Raw genomic sequence first — 14903 nt, forward strand, 5'->3', positions numbered from 1 at the left:
TTCCCCGAGGCCCGGCCCGACGCCCCCCGCGTGGGGCCGCAGCGCTCGGGCCCCCTCCGGCCCGGTCCGGCTTCCCCTCCCCCCCCCTCCCCGGCCCGGTTCGACCCGGCCCGGCCCGCTCCATCCGGGCACCGGGGGGGTGTTTGGGGGGGGGGGGGGAGCGTTGCTAGGGAAGCGGCGGCGCCCTGCCCCGCCCGGTCGCTAAGGAAGTGCGCCCGTTGCCAGGGCGGCGGTCGCTAAGGAAGTGATGGCTTGGGGGCGGGCGCGCGCGTTGCCAAGGAAGTGCGCGGGGGGCGGCGGGCCGGGCCTGCCCCGCCGTATCCGGTGCAGCGGGAGCGAGGCGCCCGGGCGGGGGCTCCATGGTGACGGCGCAGGTGAGTCCCGGCCCCCTGCGCGGGCGCCGCGGGCCCCGCTGCGCGCCGGGATCGGGGCCGGGGCCGGGGCCGGGGCCGGGGCCGGGGCCGGGGGGGGAGCGGCGCGCCCCTGCGGCGGGCGGGCCCTTGCACGCGCGTGTGTAGCGGGGGCACCGAGGCGGCCCCGTTGCGCGGGCCTGTGCGGCGGGGCACCTGCGCGTGCCCGCCGGCGGGGGCGCCCCGTGTGCACACGCGTGTCAGGGGGCGCGTGCATCCCCGTGTGCACACGCATGTGCCAGAGGGTCACTTCATCCCTGTGTGCACACGCGTGTGCCAGAGGGTCACTTTGCCCCTGTGTGCACATGCATGTGCCAGCCCAGGGGGCACGTGCATCCCCTTTTGCACATGTGTCTGCCGCAGGGTCAGTTTGCTCCTGTGTGCACACGCGTGTGCCAGCCCAGGGGGGCACCTGCATCCCCGTTTGCACACGCGTGTGCTGGCCTGGGGGATTGCGCATGTCCCTCTTTGCTTCGTGCTCGTGCCCAGCCCGCGGCGGCGGAGCAGGGTGGCAAAGCCACGTGTGGCCGTGTGAAGGGCGATGCCATCCCCGGGCAGCCTGCGAGGGGCTGGTGACCATGCCCGGGCTGGGGTGGCATGGGGCACGTGGGACACGCTCGGCCCTCGGCACGCCCAGGCCGTCCCCCGCTCGAGTCTGGGCCCGCGGCGCCCTTCCCAGCTCGGACGGCCGCGTGAGCCGCTGCCGTCGCCCTGCAGCCATCGCCCCACGTGCTCCCATCCGCCCCAAACGTGGGTGCTGCTCGCTCCTTGGGTCGGTGGGGCGGCGGCAATGCCGACCGAAGAGCTGACGCTTTGCGCGGTTGCTGTGCAGGGTGTTGCGGCTGTGTGGCTGATGGGCGAAGCGCAGGCGAGCGGGCACCAGAAATGGAATGGCGACCTCGAGCGCACGTGGGGCTGGGGTTTATGTAACTCTATAATCGCTCTGTGGGAGGGTGACATCCGAGAAGCAGCGGTGCTGAAACAAACCAAGATGATTACAGGCAACAAATTAAATAAGGGCTTGCGGTGTCAGGGTAGCAGAAAATGCGCTGTGGGCAGAGAGATGGCGAACGTCTGCCTAGCTCAGGCAATTGCACTGGAAATGCCCTGTTCAGCCCTTAGCGAGGTACTGGAGAGAAACTGGAGGGAGTTTAGAAGAGAACAACAACAAAGAAGAGGGGGCGGGCTTATGAGGAAAGGGTAAAAGACAAAAGCAAATAAGCAAAGACATAACAAGCCCACAAATATTTGAAGGATTTAAACTCAAGAAAGCCACGGAATTTTTTAAGTAGTACTTGGAGATTATACACAAAACTATGAAGTAAGAATGTTCCTGAGCAGGTCTTGAAGCTCAAACCGGGAAGCGGAGAGGCCTCGGGACTGCAGCCTGCGTGAGGGGGATTGGATAAGTGGTGCTAGACGCCTCCTGAGGGCCGAGTGCTCCACGGGCCTGGGCCGGGCCTGACCAGCTCTGACGTCTAAAACTTTCTGATGATAAGTGGTTACATGAACTTAAAGTCAAATTGTGGCATTGCTTATTTTTCCAGGTGCGATTTCATGTTATATGAAAAGGAAAAAAAAACCCCAAATGCTTTGATTTCCACCTGTCTTCCCCTCTTGGTCAACTGGAAAACATTTTAAAATGTGTTTATCTCAACCTTGAAATCTAACAGATTAAGATGCTTAAGGAACTGATCCAGATCGCTTTAGACTTAATAATTTCACAAAATAAAATCCTTCCCCATAGTGTAAGAACAAATGGTACCGTGACCTGCAGTGCACTTTATTTCCAAGCTATTCTAGGTGTCCTTTTCCAGCTCTTCCATGCAGTTCAAGCTTTACAGTAGTATTTTTGGCCAATATAAATGCTACAAACTAAATTGTTCCTTACTTTTGAAATCACGTATTTGGGTAAATCTGAGAAGAAATATAATTTGTTATACTTTCAGTAAACTGTTTGTAGCAGTAGCTAAATTAAGTGGAGATGTTTCACGACAGGTTGTTATGACAATAGCCCAAATCAGGGGTGAGATAAGTTTTTTGTGACTTTGCAAAGGGACTTGGAAGTGAAATGGGGAACTGTGGCAAAAGATTATCAAGCTCACATTAATGAGATACGCCCAAAGGAACGGGGAATCACGTCATAATTCTTGTTAAATATATACCTCTGCCAACGCTGTCCGAGAGTACGCATGCTGGATATTTTTCTTTTAACTTCCAGGTGACTGTGAATAATCTTGAAAAAAGGAGACTACTAGAAGTTTAATTTAATTATGTTTGTTTAATTCTAGCCAGCATCTCTTAAAAATGCTGTACTACTTATCTAAATAATATTTTGGATATTACCCTTACTATAATAAATCAAGGCTCCTCTTTTCAGAACTCATGCCTAATTTGAGTATTTGCCAATATGAACGTTCACCATAATAGTGCAGGCAAGTGAAGCCTCATTTCTTATGCAAACTTATCTGAAAAAAAACTGGCCCTTGTGTGTTTGGGACAATAGGATTATCTCAGGTAAATATGGAATAAGCATATATTTGTAAGTATTTGTAATTACTCATGATGAGTAGAGGGAGAGTTGCTTTTTATGCTTCTGCAAGTCTTGTCCCTGTTTCAAATATTTTCTTTCTCTGTTCATATTCTAAAATACATATTCCGTGTGGGTCAGACAATAAGGTCATGTTTATCTGGAGTTGTCAGGCAGGAGGGAAATGTATTCCTGTTTCTTACTCAGTAGCAATCTAAGATTCCTATAGTAGATTGAATTCATTATGCAAGTTGTAAAGCTCTTCTGGACGGTTGTCCAGTTTGCTCACCTCAGTACACCTTTGTCTTCTTCCTCTTTAACTACCAAGTGCTTTCATGGGAATAACAAGGGAGCAAGTGGTTTTCCCTCATGACAACAAGGAAATTCTGAGGGTTATATTGAGGTTTCTAAACATGTTATTAAATACGTTTAGTTGTTGCCCTGGTGTTATTCTTTTTAGTGGAGACTGACAGTAGGGATATTGGGGTAGAAATGAGCTGCTTTCTTTCCCGGTCTCTAGCTCTGCTCCTGAAGTTCTCTGTCGTGTTATTTGAGAGGATCTCCTGAGACAACATGCAATTACTGAGCAAAAAAACCACAGGCGAAATGCATTGGTTTTGCTGCAGATCTAGCTGGTAGTGGAGCAGCAAGAAAGTCCTGAGGAGGCCAAACTGAATGCATTTCAGTGCTACCTGGGATTTCCACGTTGTATTTGTTTTACATTTACTTGCAGTTTGTGGAAGTATTCAAAATCCTACCTGAAAAATACGTTAAAAAAAAAAGTTTATTAGAAATCTCCTCATTGCATTTCACAAACTGTGCAGTTCTAGATCTTTAGTGCAAGGCTATCGTTGAGTAATAACACAGTCATCTTGTTCTGATTTAAATGGTAGCTCACTGTACTAATGACTGGGGAATGCACCAGCGCGTTTCTTCATCTCTGCAGCACAGAGTCATAAACAGCGTGGATCTGTGAACTGGATTTTGTGCAATATGAGTTTAGACTAATGCTGAATCTTGTAAAGCAGATGGTACTGAATCAGGTGGTGCACCAGAGCAGGAGTGTGGAATATACTTTATTATAGAGCCAGCTTTTATGGAAGATCCCGATAAAAGTATATTGGCAAAAGAAAAATAATAGCATAGATCTGTGTGAAGCAGTTCTGCTTGAAATATCTAAGGCAAATATGATTATCTTCAATTTCCCCATGAAAACAGGTGCCTGAGTTCTAGCTGAGGAAGATAGTAGTGTTAGTTTGCAGAACCCATCCACAAGGGCAATCCCATTAGAGGAAGAACAGGGTGGGCTCCAGTCACTGAGTGCTTTATGAAATTTTTATAAGAAGTGATATGAAGGAGGTGAAATTCACCTTCTAAAGCATATTGAGAAGGGCAAATCCTGGCTGATGTCCATATCGCACCCTGACGCCCTTTGGGTGCTTGAGGAATAGACAACGCGTAATGCAGGTTATCCCACCTTTATAGCTTTCCCTTCTACTCTCTGCTGAATGCAAGATGGGAACGCTGCCCTCCGTTTTAAGTATTTTTGCAACAGATACAAATGCATAATCAATATCGACAAGGAAGTTTTGGAAACGAGATAGAAAGATCGTGAGTTCTGTGGTTTCGAGGGATGCAGAGACACAGAGCCTTGAACTGTTCCTGTCGGAGGCAGTCAGGCTTCTGAGACTGGCGAGAATGTGCCTCTCCCTTCAGTCCCCCTCGTGGGCAGGATTAGAAGTGACTTTGAATTTTGTGGTGTGGAAGATTTGACTTTACAGCACTGAAACAATGTCCTGGATGGTGGCACAAACACGGACTAAACAGGCATTCTAGGGTAACAAGCATTGGAGCTTAGCTAAATTAGGTGGTGTAAATATTCCTCTTAGTTGTCAACTGATTTCAGCATCCACCTCACTGGGATAATTTACTCTTCTTACTGGTTTGTTTTATGATATTTGTTAGTGCTAGAAGACTGTGCTACATTTGGTTGCTTTAATGATTTCCTTTGCAGTGAGCTAGATTGCAAGGCTGTGTTTATATTTTTGTGTAGCAATTATCTTCTGTCACTTGATTCTTTGACAGACAGTAAAGTTAACATTATTTTCCCCAACTGTGGAAATGCAGAATATGCAGGAGATATGATGTCTTGGAAATGGACAAACTATGTAATGATTTTATCTTGTGTCCTAGCAGTGGCTGCAGTCCAACCAAACATCTATTATACTGTAACTAGGCTTTGAGAAAGTGGCTTAAAAAGTGGCTTTAATACAGAAGAGAGAAAAGCATCTGGGCTGCATTCCAGAGAACTGTTTTCTTTAACAAACCCCAGTTAGGAGTTTTAAACCTTTGTGGCAGGATGGTCCTGATGACACATCACATAACATATGAAGGGGATTGGCAAAATTATTGTAATATAAATGTCTCATAAAAACGAAAATGTTTCCTCAATAGACAGGAGGCCTAAGAAGAGGCAACTCTGAAAGTGCTGTATTTCTGTTTTACAATCTCTCTTCAAATCTGGTAGGTAGGTGAAGCACTTGGTCTAAGTACTTGGCTGATTTCCTTTCAAGAGCCTGTGAGCTGCATCCTGAGCAATATGGAAAGAGCAACTCTGCGTTGGATTTTCACAGTGCGAGATTTAAAACAAAAAGTTAATACCAGACCACAAAGGATGTCCATGGCAAAGCATTAATTTTTTTAAATAGTTTTAAAAGCATTATTACTGTTTTAAGGGTCAAGAAAAGGATCTGTCCCAGCTGTAAAGATGTGATTTGATGAAGGTTCTTTGCAGCATAGCTTGTATAAACGATACTGATTGATGGACGGGCTTTTGTAAAATAATACTGCGTCAGTTCAGCGCTTTTTAAAGTTTTTGTCTTGTACGTTATTTTTATGCTTCAGAATCCCTCACAACTTAATGAATGCAAAATGCTGCTCAAATAGATGAGCTGAATCTTTAGCTTTGTGTAAAATTGTCATCTGCTGAAAACTGCATTCACATGTTCCTCCTTTGTTTCTTTTTTAGGTTTCTAGCACTGGATCATTCACTGGTCAGATCACACCAGCCATAGACCTGCTGTCATGTCCAAGTTAAAGAGCTCTGAGTCTGTTAGGGTGGTGGTACGATGCCGGCCAATGAACAGCAAAGAGAAGACAGCTTCATATGAAAAAGTTGTTAACGTGGATGTCAAGTTAGGGCAGGTTTCAGTGAAGAATCCGAGGGGAACATCTCATGAACTGCCTAAAACTTTCACCTTTGATGCTGTGTATGACTGGAATTCCAAACAGGTTGAACTCTATGATGAGACCTTCAGACCTCTTGTGGACTCTGTTTTGCAAGGGTTTAATGGGACGATCTTTGCATATGGGCAAACTGGGACAGGGAAAACATATACCATGGAAGGAGTGCGTGGTGATCCTGAAAAAAGAGGAGTCATCCCCAACTCATTTGACCACATCTTCACCCACATCTCTAGATCTCAAAATCAGCAGTACTTAGTTAGAGCTTCTTATTTGGAAATATACCAAGAAGAAATCAGAGACTTGTTATCAAAGGATCAATCCAAGAGGCTGGAGTTGAAAGAGAGACCAGACACAGGTGTATATGTTAAGGATTTGTCCTCCTTTGTTACAAAGAGTGTCAAAGAGATAGAGCATGTCATGAATGTGGGAAACCAAAATCGCTCAGTTGGTGCCACCAACATGAATGAGCACAGCTCTCGTTCTCATGCCATTTTTGTGATCACTATTGAATGCAGTGAGTTAGGACTTGATGGAGAGAATCACATACGTGTCGGAAAACTTAACCTGGTAGACCTTGCAGGCAGCGAGCGCCAAGCTAAGACTGGAGCACAGGGTGAAAGGTTAAAGGAAGCTACTAAAATCAATCTCTCCCTTTCAGCTTTGGGCAATGTTATATCTGCCCTAGTAGATGGCAAAAGCACACACATTCCATACCGGGACTCAAAACTAACTAGGCTTCTTCAAGACTCTTTAGGTGGCAATGCCAAGACTGTGATGGTGGCCAATATAGGCCCTGCCTCTTACAATGTAGAGGAAACTCTTACAACACTGAGATATGCCAATCGTGCCAAAAACATCAAAAACAAGCCAAGAGTGAATGAGGATCCTAAGGATGCTCTGCTACGAGAATTTCAGGAAGAAATTGCTCGACTAAAAGCACAATTGGAAAAACGGTCTATTGGCAAAAGAAAGAGGAGGGAAAGAAGGAGAGATGGTGGGGAGGAAGAGGAGGATACTGAAGAGGGTGAGGACGAAGGGGATGACAAAGATGACTATTGGAGGGAACAACAAGAAAAGTTAGAGATTGAAAAGAAAGCTATTGTTGAGGATCACAGCTTGGTAGCAGAAGAAAAGATGAGACTGCTGAAAGAGAAGGAGAAGAAAATGGAGGACCTGAGGCGAGAGAAGGAAGCAACAGAAATGCTGAGTGCTAAAATCAAGGTAGAATTCTTCCTCATCAGACTTTTTGAAGGGAATTTAGGGCTGTGGGGAGAATGGCAGATTTCCCAAATTGGAAAGATATTTCAAAAGAAGATTTGAAAACAGTGACGAGTTATGCTTAGATCAGAAGATTTTAAAATAACTATTTCTAGATAGAAGTTGAAATTATTTTAATTTGCACCATTAATTCCATATTTCAGCATTCACAAGTTGCTTCATTGTTTTTATGTGCTGTTCTTGTAGGATCTTAAGCAATCAGCAGAATAAAATGTGATGATAAATCTTTTTACAAGCCATAGCACAAAAATGCTTCATTCTGGAATGAATCATTAAAAAGTTGGGTTTTTTTGTTTGGTTGTTTTTTGTTTTTTTTTTACATGAGAGTATGCATTTTAGTTCTTCAAATTTGCCACACATTGCAGCAGTGTGTAATTCTAAGCAAGTTACTGTTTTGTTAATCCCACAGTTTTATAGGAATTATAAGAAATAGTAATTCTTGAAGCAGATGACTTAAACAGGATGTTAAGTAAGGGAACTGCCCTCATAAAGAAGTTGTATACACAGGAGAAAAAGTTGTATTCTGTGGAAAGGATTGATTAGATGATCACTGAGAGAGAAACTTAGGACCTTTTTTTTTCCTTTCAGGCAATGGAAAGCAAGCTTCTGGTGGGAGGGAAAAATATTGTGGATCACACAAATGAACAGCAGAAAATCCTGGAACAGAAACGGCAGGAAATTGCAGAACAGGTATGAGGAAGAACGTTTGTTCTAGCTGCAGAACTTTCATGAAACATTATATTAGGAGAAACTATAAACAAGTTTGCCCAAGATTAACCCTGAAATTGGTTTAATGGCAATCACTAATTTCAAAAGAAAGGGGAAGGGCTTGTGTCCTTTTTGTTGCTGTATGAAATATGCAAAGAAGGTTCATAATAGTTTTCTCCTAGCTTTTCACATCAAAGATTTATGTCCTATCTTGACTGGAAATATCTGAGTGAAGAACTAATTGAAAGACCCCAGAGAGTGACAGTTCAGTAGTTAGATCAAGGGAGGGATGTTTACTGTGGATAAAAGTTTGTTTTGTTACACATTTTTTTTGATGATTGTTTAATTGAAATGACTAATATGAATTGATAAAAAGGAAGAAAAAAGAATCTAAACACAACATTTAATTCCTTTAATTGAAGCCCGAGCACTTATTTGCACTATCTGATGACAATTCCAATAGGCCCTTCAGCAAAATAAAGACCAAGAAGAGCACATGCTTCTGGTATTTCTAAGGCAAGAAATAGGAAGAACTAGAAGCTAAAGCAAAAGCCCTGGATCCCAGGGAAGTAAAAACATCTTGAGTGTTGGTTTCATGTATGTCAGAAGCATAATTGTGGTCTCTGATATAGTATATCACGTTTTTTAGAAACGTCGGGAGCGAGAAATCCAACAACAGATGGAAAGTCGGGATGAGGAAACACTGGAACTGAAGGAGACCTATAGTTCTCTACAGCAAGAGGTGGACATAAAGACCAAAAAACTCAAAAAGGTAAAAAAAAAAAAAAAAATTGCAGTGGGTTAGGAAAAAATCAAGCTGTATGTGAAACTGAAAGGAACATTGAGGAGTTATGACTTTGGCTCTTCTTGTTTGTTCCAGTTATTTTCCAAGCTGCAGGCTGTGAAGGCAGAGATCCATGATCTCCAAGAAGAGCACATCAAGGAGCGTCAGGAACTGGAACAGACCCAGAATGAGCTTACCAGGGAACTAAAGCTAAAGTAAGTCCCAGCACTTCACTGCCTGCCATTAACTCTGACAGAGATGGTTTCTTTGGATGGGGAGTGAAAGGAGGGACTGCATTCCACATGTTTGTAGAACAAGATTTAAACATGAGAAAAGAATATTAAGTCAGTGGGAGAGGAGCAGTGGGGAAGATCATCCATTAATTTTCTTGTGTATTTCCTACTTTTGTGTTTGTCTACAGGCACCTGATTATTGAAAATTTTATTCCCCTGGAAGAAAAGAATAAGATAATGAACAGATCATTCTTTGATGAAGAGGAGGACCAGTGGAAACTGCATCCCATAACCCGTCTGGAGTGAGTGTACCTCTAAACTTTTACTTAGGATGGGATTATAGGTCATGTAAAGCAAGCCTTCAGGTTGTCAAGAGTTACCCCAACAGAGGGGTTGAATTGGGATTTTAACTGGCACCCTCCAAAGTTTTTAACTTCTTACTATATTATAAAATAAAGATTTAATTCTTCTTAGTAGATTTAGTAAAATAGGAATGTAGGGTTAGGAAAATTCTTGGAAGATTAAAATTTTTTTTCCACATGATCCCAATAATTATATGTAACTTAGATATAATACTGCATTCACCACTAAAATAGCATAAAACCATATCATATTTCTTTCCTGTTTTAAACAAGAAAGCTCTCAGAAATGATTGTGCAAGAGCTGTGGATAGCTCTTGACCCTCTACACAGGAAATTCCCTAGAGCAAATTTAGAAAATTGGATGTAACTGAATGCATCTGTGGTCTGTGTAGTAAAAATATGTAGAAATCCTCTGCTTTGTGTGGGCAACAGATAACACAGGATAACTGTCCTACCTCATTGTCTCTAACTGTAGAAGACAATGTGGAGGACTGTTCCTAGAAATGCAGCCTTGGTAGTTTCTGCCCACTTGGGACAGATTTCCATATGAGATTTGCAGACATTTTAGCTCATATACTCAAAGAGGAATCTTTGGTTTTGATGTGTAATAGACTGAATAGCCATGTTTCTCCAGTAACCAGCAGATGATGAAAAGACCAGTATCCGCTGTAGGATACAAGAGGCCGTTGAGCCAGCACGCCAGGACGTCCATGATGATTCGTCCAGAAGCCCGGTACAGGGTAAGCCCAAATGTGGTTACAACCTTCATATGTTCATATTCCTGATCGGGGGGGCATATGAATTTCTGAGGATTGTTAGTTCTTCTATGGGATGTAAATTTTTAGTGTCTTGCATCTATTTATAAAGTACTTTAGAATAAGCTTATGGAGGGAAAGAATTCATTTGCATGAAAACGTTTAGACTTTGATTCTGCTTCTACTTTCTCAGGCAGAGAATATTGTATTACTGGAGCTTGACATGCCCAGCCGAACAACTAGAGACTATGAGGGTCCAGCCATTGCTCCCAAAGTTCAGGCCGCTCTAGAAGCTGCTCTGCAGGATGAAGATGAGATACAGGTAGATGCTTCAACCTTTGAGAGCACTTCAAATAAAAAGTCAAAATCCAGGTGAGTTGAATTTTTAGTAAGCAGACTAGCTAACAGTAGAGGTACAATACAGTTGCTGTCTGTTTGCACTTCTTGTCAATAAAGTTAAGGCTGAATTGGCTGTAAAGCAGAGATAGAGAGAGGGGAACATAGGACAGAAGGAAAAGCTGAGACTGATTAGAGAATAAATCCAGTAAAATTTGTCAGCTTTTGGGATATTAATTTTGATGAGTAACAGGTGACATTGTTGGGGTTTTTTGTTTATTTTTTCATTTTTACTTCTTCAGGCCTAAAACTGGAAGGAAATCAGGGGGATCCTCTTCAGCAGGCACCCATAGTTCTCAGCTTTATCCACAGTCACGAGGGCTGGTTCCAAAGTAAAACCAGCAATTCCTCTCCAGGGCGTGAACAGCCTTTGCCTTCTGAGAGCAGAGACAAGTAAAAACCTGCAGAGAGAACTCCCAGCCAGACTCCAAACCCTTTCCCCTGGAGGTGGCCTCTTTGCTGTTTAACTGACTTGTGCCAGTCCAGGTGCATTGAGCCACAGGAAGATACGTGCTTGCAATTCAGCCTCTGTGGGAAACAGATTTTAGTTAGGAAATCAGAAATGCATGAGGTACGTTAAAGTGTATTAGAAGCAATGGGAAGCATGGGGATCACCTCACAGCGTCACCGTCTCTCCTTCTGCACTAGCCCTTTTGCTGCACTGGGCTTTTTTTTTTTTGCTTTTTTTTTGCTGTTGGGCAATAAGAAGACAGAGTTGAAAGTCATCTCAGCAGAACCACCACTACAGAACTTCATAGTGAGAACCAAATGAGGTTAAAAAGCAGAGGGTATATTCAAACTTGACTAGGTGCTTATTTTTTTCCTCTTCCTGCTTAAAAGACTGGCATCATCATTTGGGGTTAATAAATTGGTCTGAACAGTCAGGATGGCAGCTGTCATCACATACTCAGAGCTAGATAGCTGTGCCTCCCTTTAGAAATGTAGAACAAAAAAGGGTCTTGGAAGCATCTTTGTGCTCTCTGGAAAGGAAGCAATAGAAACTGAAATCCTTTACTTGTTTACAGGCATAAGTTAAGAGCTCCTCTAAACTGACATACAGACCTTACCCCTGTCAATAGGAACCACCTTGTCAACGAATACATCTGCATACCAGTGCCAGCTCCATAGCTATCTTCCTCTCTCTTGCCTCCATCTTTACCCCTGACATTTTAAACCAGTATCCATACTGACTCTTTGAACTGTGGGGTGATGGACGGCCATTTTCTCAAATCTCCCACTGTTCATATGAAATGTAGCATTGGCTTGGAGCTTTCTTCCTAGCAGGCTCATAGGGCTGACTCTACTCTCACCTTTAGGCTGGATAGAGAGCAGAGCTCCATAATGTGAAGCTATCTCTAAGTGCACTGTTCTTGTAAGTATGGTCCCTCCCCTATGGTGTCTAAGGAGGTTCAGTATTCGGTACCTTCTGTGTCTCACCTGTTCCACATTAGAACTTTTCCCTTTCCACCTCCCAGACCGCTCAGGGCCTGGTGGGAGTGAAGGCCCCATGTAACTGAGTCTGAGTGATGGAATCTGATATTAATTCCAGGGGTTGTACTTTGAAACAAGGGAGGAAGAACTCCTGCTTTTGATGGTCTCTTTCTAAAGCTGCCCTATGACTAAAGCAGGCTGCTGTAATGCTGCAGGCTTGTGTGGCAGGGTAGAGGGAGGTGGAACTGCCCTGTTGAAGACAGAGTAAGGTGTTCTTGTCTAGTGTCTCACAGCTCGGTTGTAAGTTTTAGTTCAACGTATACTGAGACTTGGGATGTTACTTTTTCTGGTTGCTGTTGGCTGTCATCCTATGAATGTTTTTACCTGTTTCCTCTTCCTCACTGATGACTTCCTCCAGACTGACATGTGTGAGTGTATGAGGACTTGCCTGGTTTTAGAAATGCTCTGATGTATGGACTCTACCTTGTGTGCTCGTTAAGTATCCACTGAGTGACTTCGTCCAGGCTGGAGAACTCCATTGTATCTGACCCCCATGAGCAGAAGGAACTGAACACTCAGCACAGAGCTCACCTCCGCATCTTGCGGGCATGATGCCTCGGTGAGCCAGCTGCCCAGGTGGGCCCCGGTTAAATTCTGACTCAGCTGCTTTGATTCATGGAGTACTTTTCTGGATCACAAAATTAATATATATATATATATTTTAGTTTGGTGGAGGAAAGAGGGGTTTGCCTATAGTTGAAAGAGTAGCCATCTGACAAATTTCTTTCAACCTGAAAATGGAAACCTGGCCTAATCTTTCTTTCTATAAACCACTGTTTTTGTACAAAGAGCCTTTTAATTGGCTCTTGTTGCATAACATAGTGTCATCTTCTTTCCCTCTCCCTGCTTTTTCCCTCTAGCACATAATCTCCTGTACTTCAGCGTTTTAAAAGATAATTGTACGGTTTAAGCACTCAGAAAAATTGACATGAAACAAGGGGGTTCTACAACCTGAAATAGCAACATAATACATGTACACATATATGTACGTATCTATGTACACATGTTTCTATATGAATATGCATGCACAGACACAACTGTGTTTGCACATGTGCGTACTTCTTCAGTCACTGCTGTTCCATAGGGAATTCTACATTAAACACAAAAGCTGAAAACTCCCCTTGTGGCAGGACTGGTACAGTGGAAATCACAGTGCAAACCCAAACTGTTCTCGTTTTAGTGTTAATAAGCTAGCTGGTTAATATGTCAGAAAAGCTCTGCTTTTAATTTTGTAGAAATTCATTAGCAAGGTGAAAGAAATCCAATAGGATGGAAAAAGAATAATATTGGATATTTAGTCACTGTATTTATATCGGAGCTGTGGATAGAGATGTGGTTAGCGTATTCATGGGCAATCTCAGATTGTTACAGAAGCTTTTAGATTCTCATTTTGGTTGACTTACCCGTGAATAGATACTCAGTGGCACTGATATTAAGATAAAATATATTGTCATAGCCCTACAAAACGTACTGAGTTCTGTCCTGAAGTTTTTAAAAAATGATCCTGCCAAGTTTGCGTCTCTCTGGGTGTTATCTGAACCATCTGGGCTTCCTGCAGGTTAACAGCCAAAGACAGGAAATCCAGCAGACTCCTGGAAGAGGCCCTTGGACAGTGTGTGCAATCATAGTCTCTTCACAGTAATGTTTAATATCCTTCTCATCTTTGCTCTGGTCTGTATAATGGTATCTAACTTTTTTTAAAAGTTACATGCAGTAAAAGTAGGTCTTTGGCTCTGGGAGCAAGCACCACGTGAAAATGAAGCATAGGAATTAAAGCACTTTCTTAAAATCTTTCATATAGGTCTGATTGCCTTTTTAAAAATATTTGCATGCTGCTTGATCTTCAAAAACACATACTTCTGTCCTAGCACTTTGGACTACATCGATGCATTATACAGATCAGGCTTCTGTTCAAGAGGTTTTTTTTTCCTTTTGATGTAGTAAGTCCGCCTTCACTGAACATAGAGTGTTTGCCAACTTTCAGAGAGACACCTCTAAACTGGATCTATCCTCTCTTCTCATCTGTTTACTGTGCACCAGGGTTTAAAAGGAGCAGTGTGACTCTTGTGGGTCTGTTGCTGCTGTGTTAAAACACAGATTTGAAGAACATAACCTGCAAAAGCCGTAATTAGATGCTGAGATGGAATTGAATGAGAATACTTGTCCTGTTTGCTCTGCACTGTACGGTGGTGGGTTTAACTCTCTGTGGTCTAGGCGCTTATTACCTTCTTCAGTCCCCTCTTTTTGAAATAAAGTGCCCGAGGGTCTCCTCGTGGGCACTGCTGTCTTTACGAGAACTCACAGCCCCTTGGAGATACACTGATCTTGACCTTCTCTTAGGCGATCTGTAGACAAAGAACCTGTCGATAGTTCTGTCCATAGGTTTTACAGCTTATATTTATTTGTATCATCTCTTTTATCTAGGAATGTAAAAGTGATCCTAAAATACAACGTGTAATAAAGATTTATTGCATCTATCAAAACGTGCCCTTTTTTCATTATTTGTTAGTAATCACTGGGTTCATTCGCTTTGTGCTTTACAAAACCCTATGCATTTTTCTTCAAAAAAAAAAAAGTCTCTGAGCAGACTATGTTATGATTAGACAATAAGACTGTAAAGGCAAGTGCCCCCGGTGCCTCTTGCTGGAGGGAAGCGGGGAGAACAGCGGTGATACAGGCCGCGCAGAGGATGCCTAGCAGCAAGCAGTGT

At 43.4% G+C, this 14903-nt stretch overlaps 1 protein-coding gene across 2 annotated transcripts; it reads left to right on the forward strand.

Annotated features, from left to right (window-relative positions):
- Positions 1-312: 312 nt before the first annotated feature.
- On the forward strand, positions 313-14676 carry KIF3B (kinesin family member 3B). Of its 2 annotated transcripts, none has more exons than XM_067307755.1 (9): positions 313-374; positions 5969-7407; positions 8053-8154; positions 8822-8944; positions 9053-9171; positions 9378-9491; positions 10186-10291; positions 10500-10678; positions 10945-14676. In XM_067307755.1, exons 2-9 carry the CDS (start codon positions 6025-6027, stop codon positions 11036-11038), a joined length of 2220 nt encoding a protein of 739 aa, XP_067163856.1. In that variant the 5' UTR covers positions 313-374; positions 5969-6024; the 3' UTR covers positions 11039-14676. The 2 variants fall into 2 exon arrangements, with proteins under 2 accessions (XP_067163856.1, XP_067163857.1); XM_067307756.1 differs by having other exon boundaries at positions 12552-14676.
- The last annotated feature ends 227 nt before the right edge of the window (positions 14677-14903 follow it).

The sequence above is a fragment of the Apteryx mantelli genome, chromosome 18 (genome assembly GCF_036417845.1).
Source record: "Apteryx mantelli isolate bAptMan1 chromosome 18, bAptMan1.hap1, whole genome shotgun sequence".
In the NCBI taxonomy this organism is placed as follows: Eukaryota; Metazoa; Chordata; class Aves; order Apterygiformes; family Apterygidae; genus Apteryx; species Apteryx mantelli.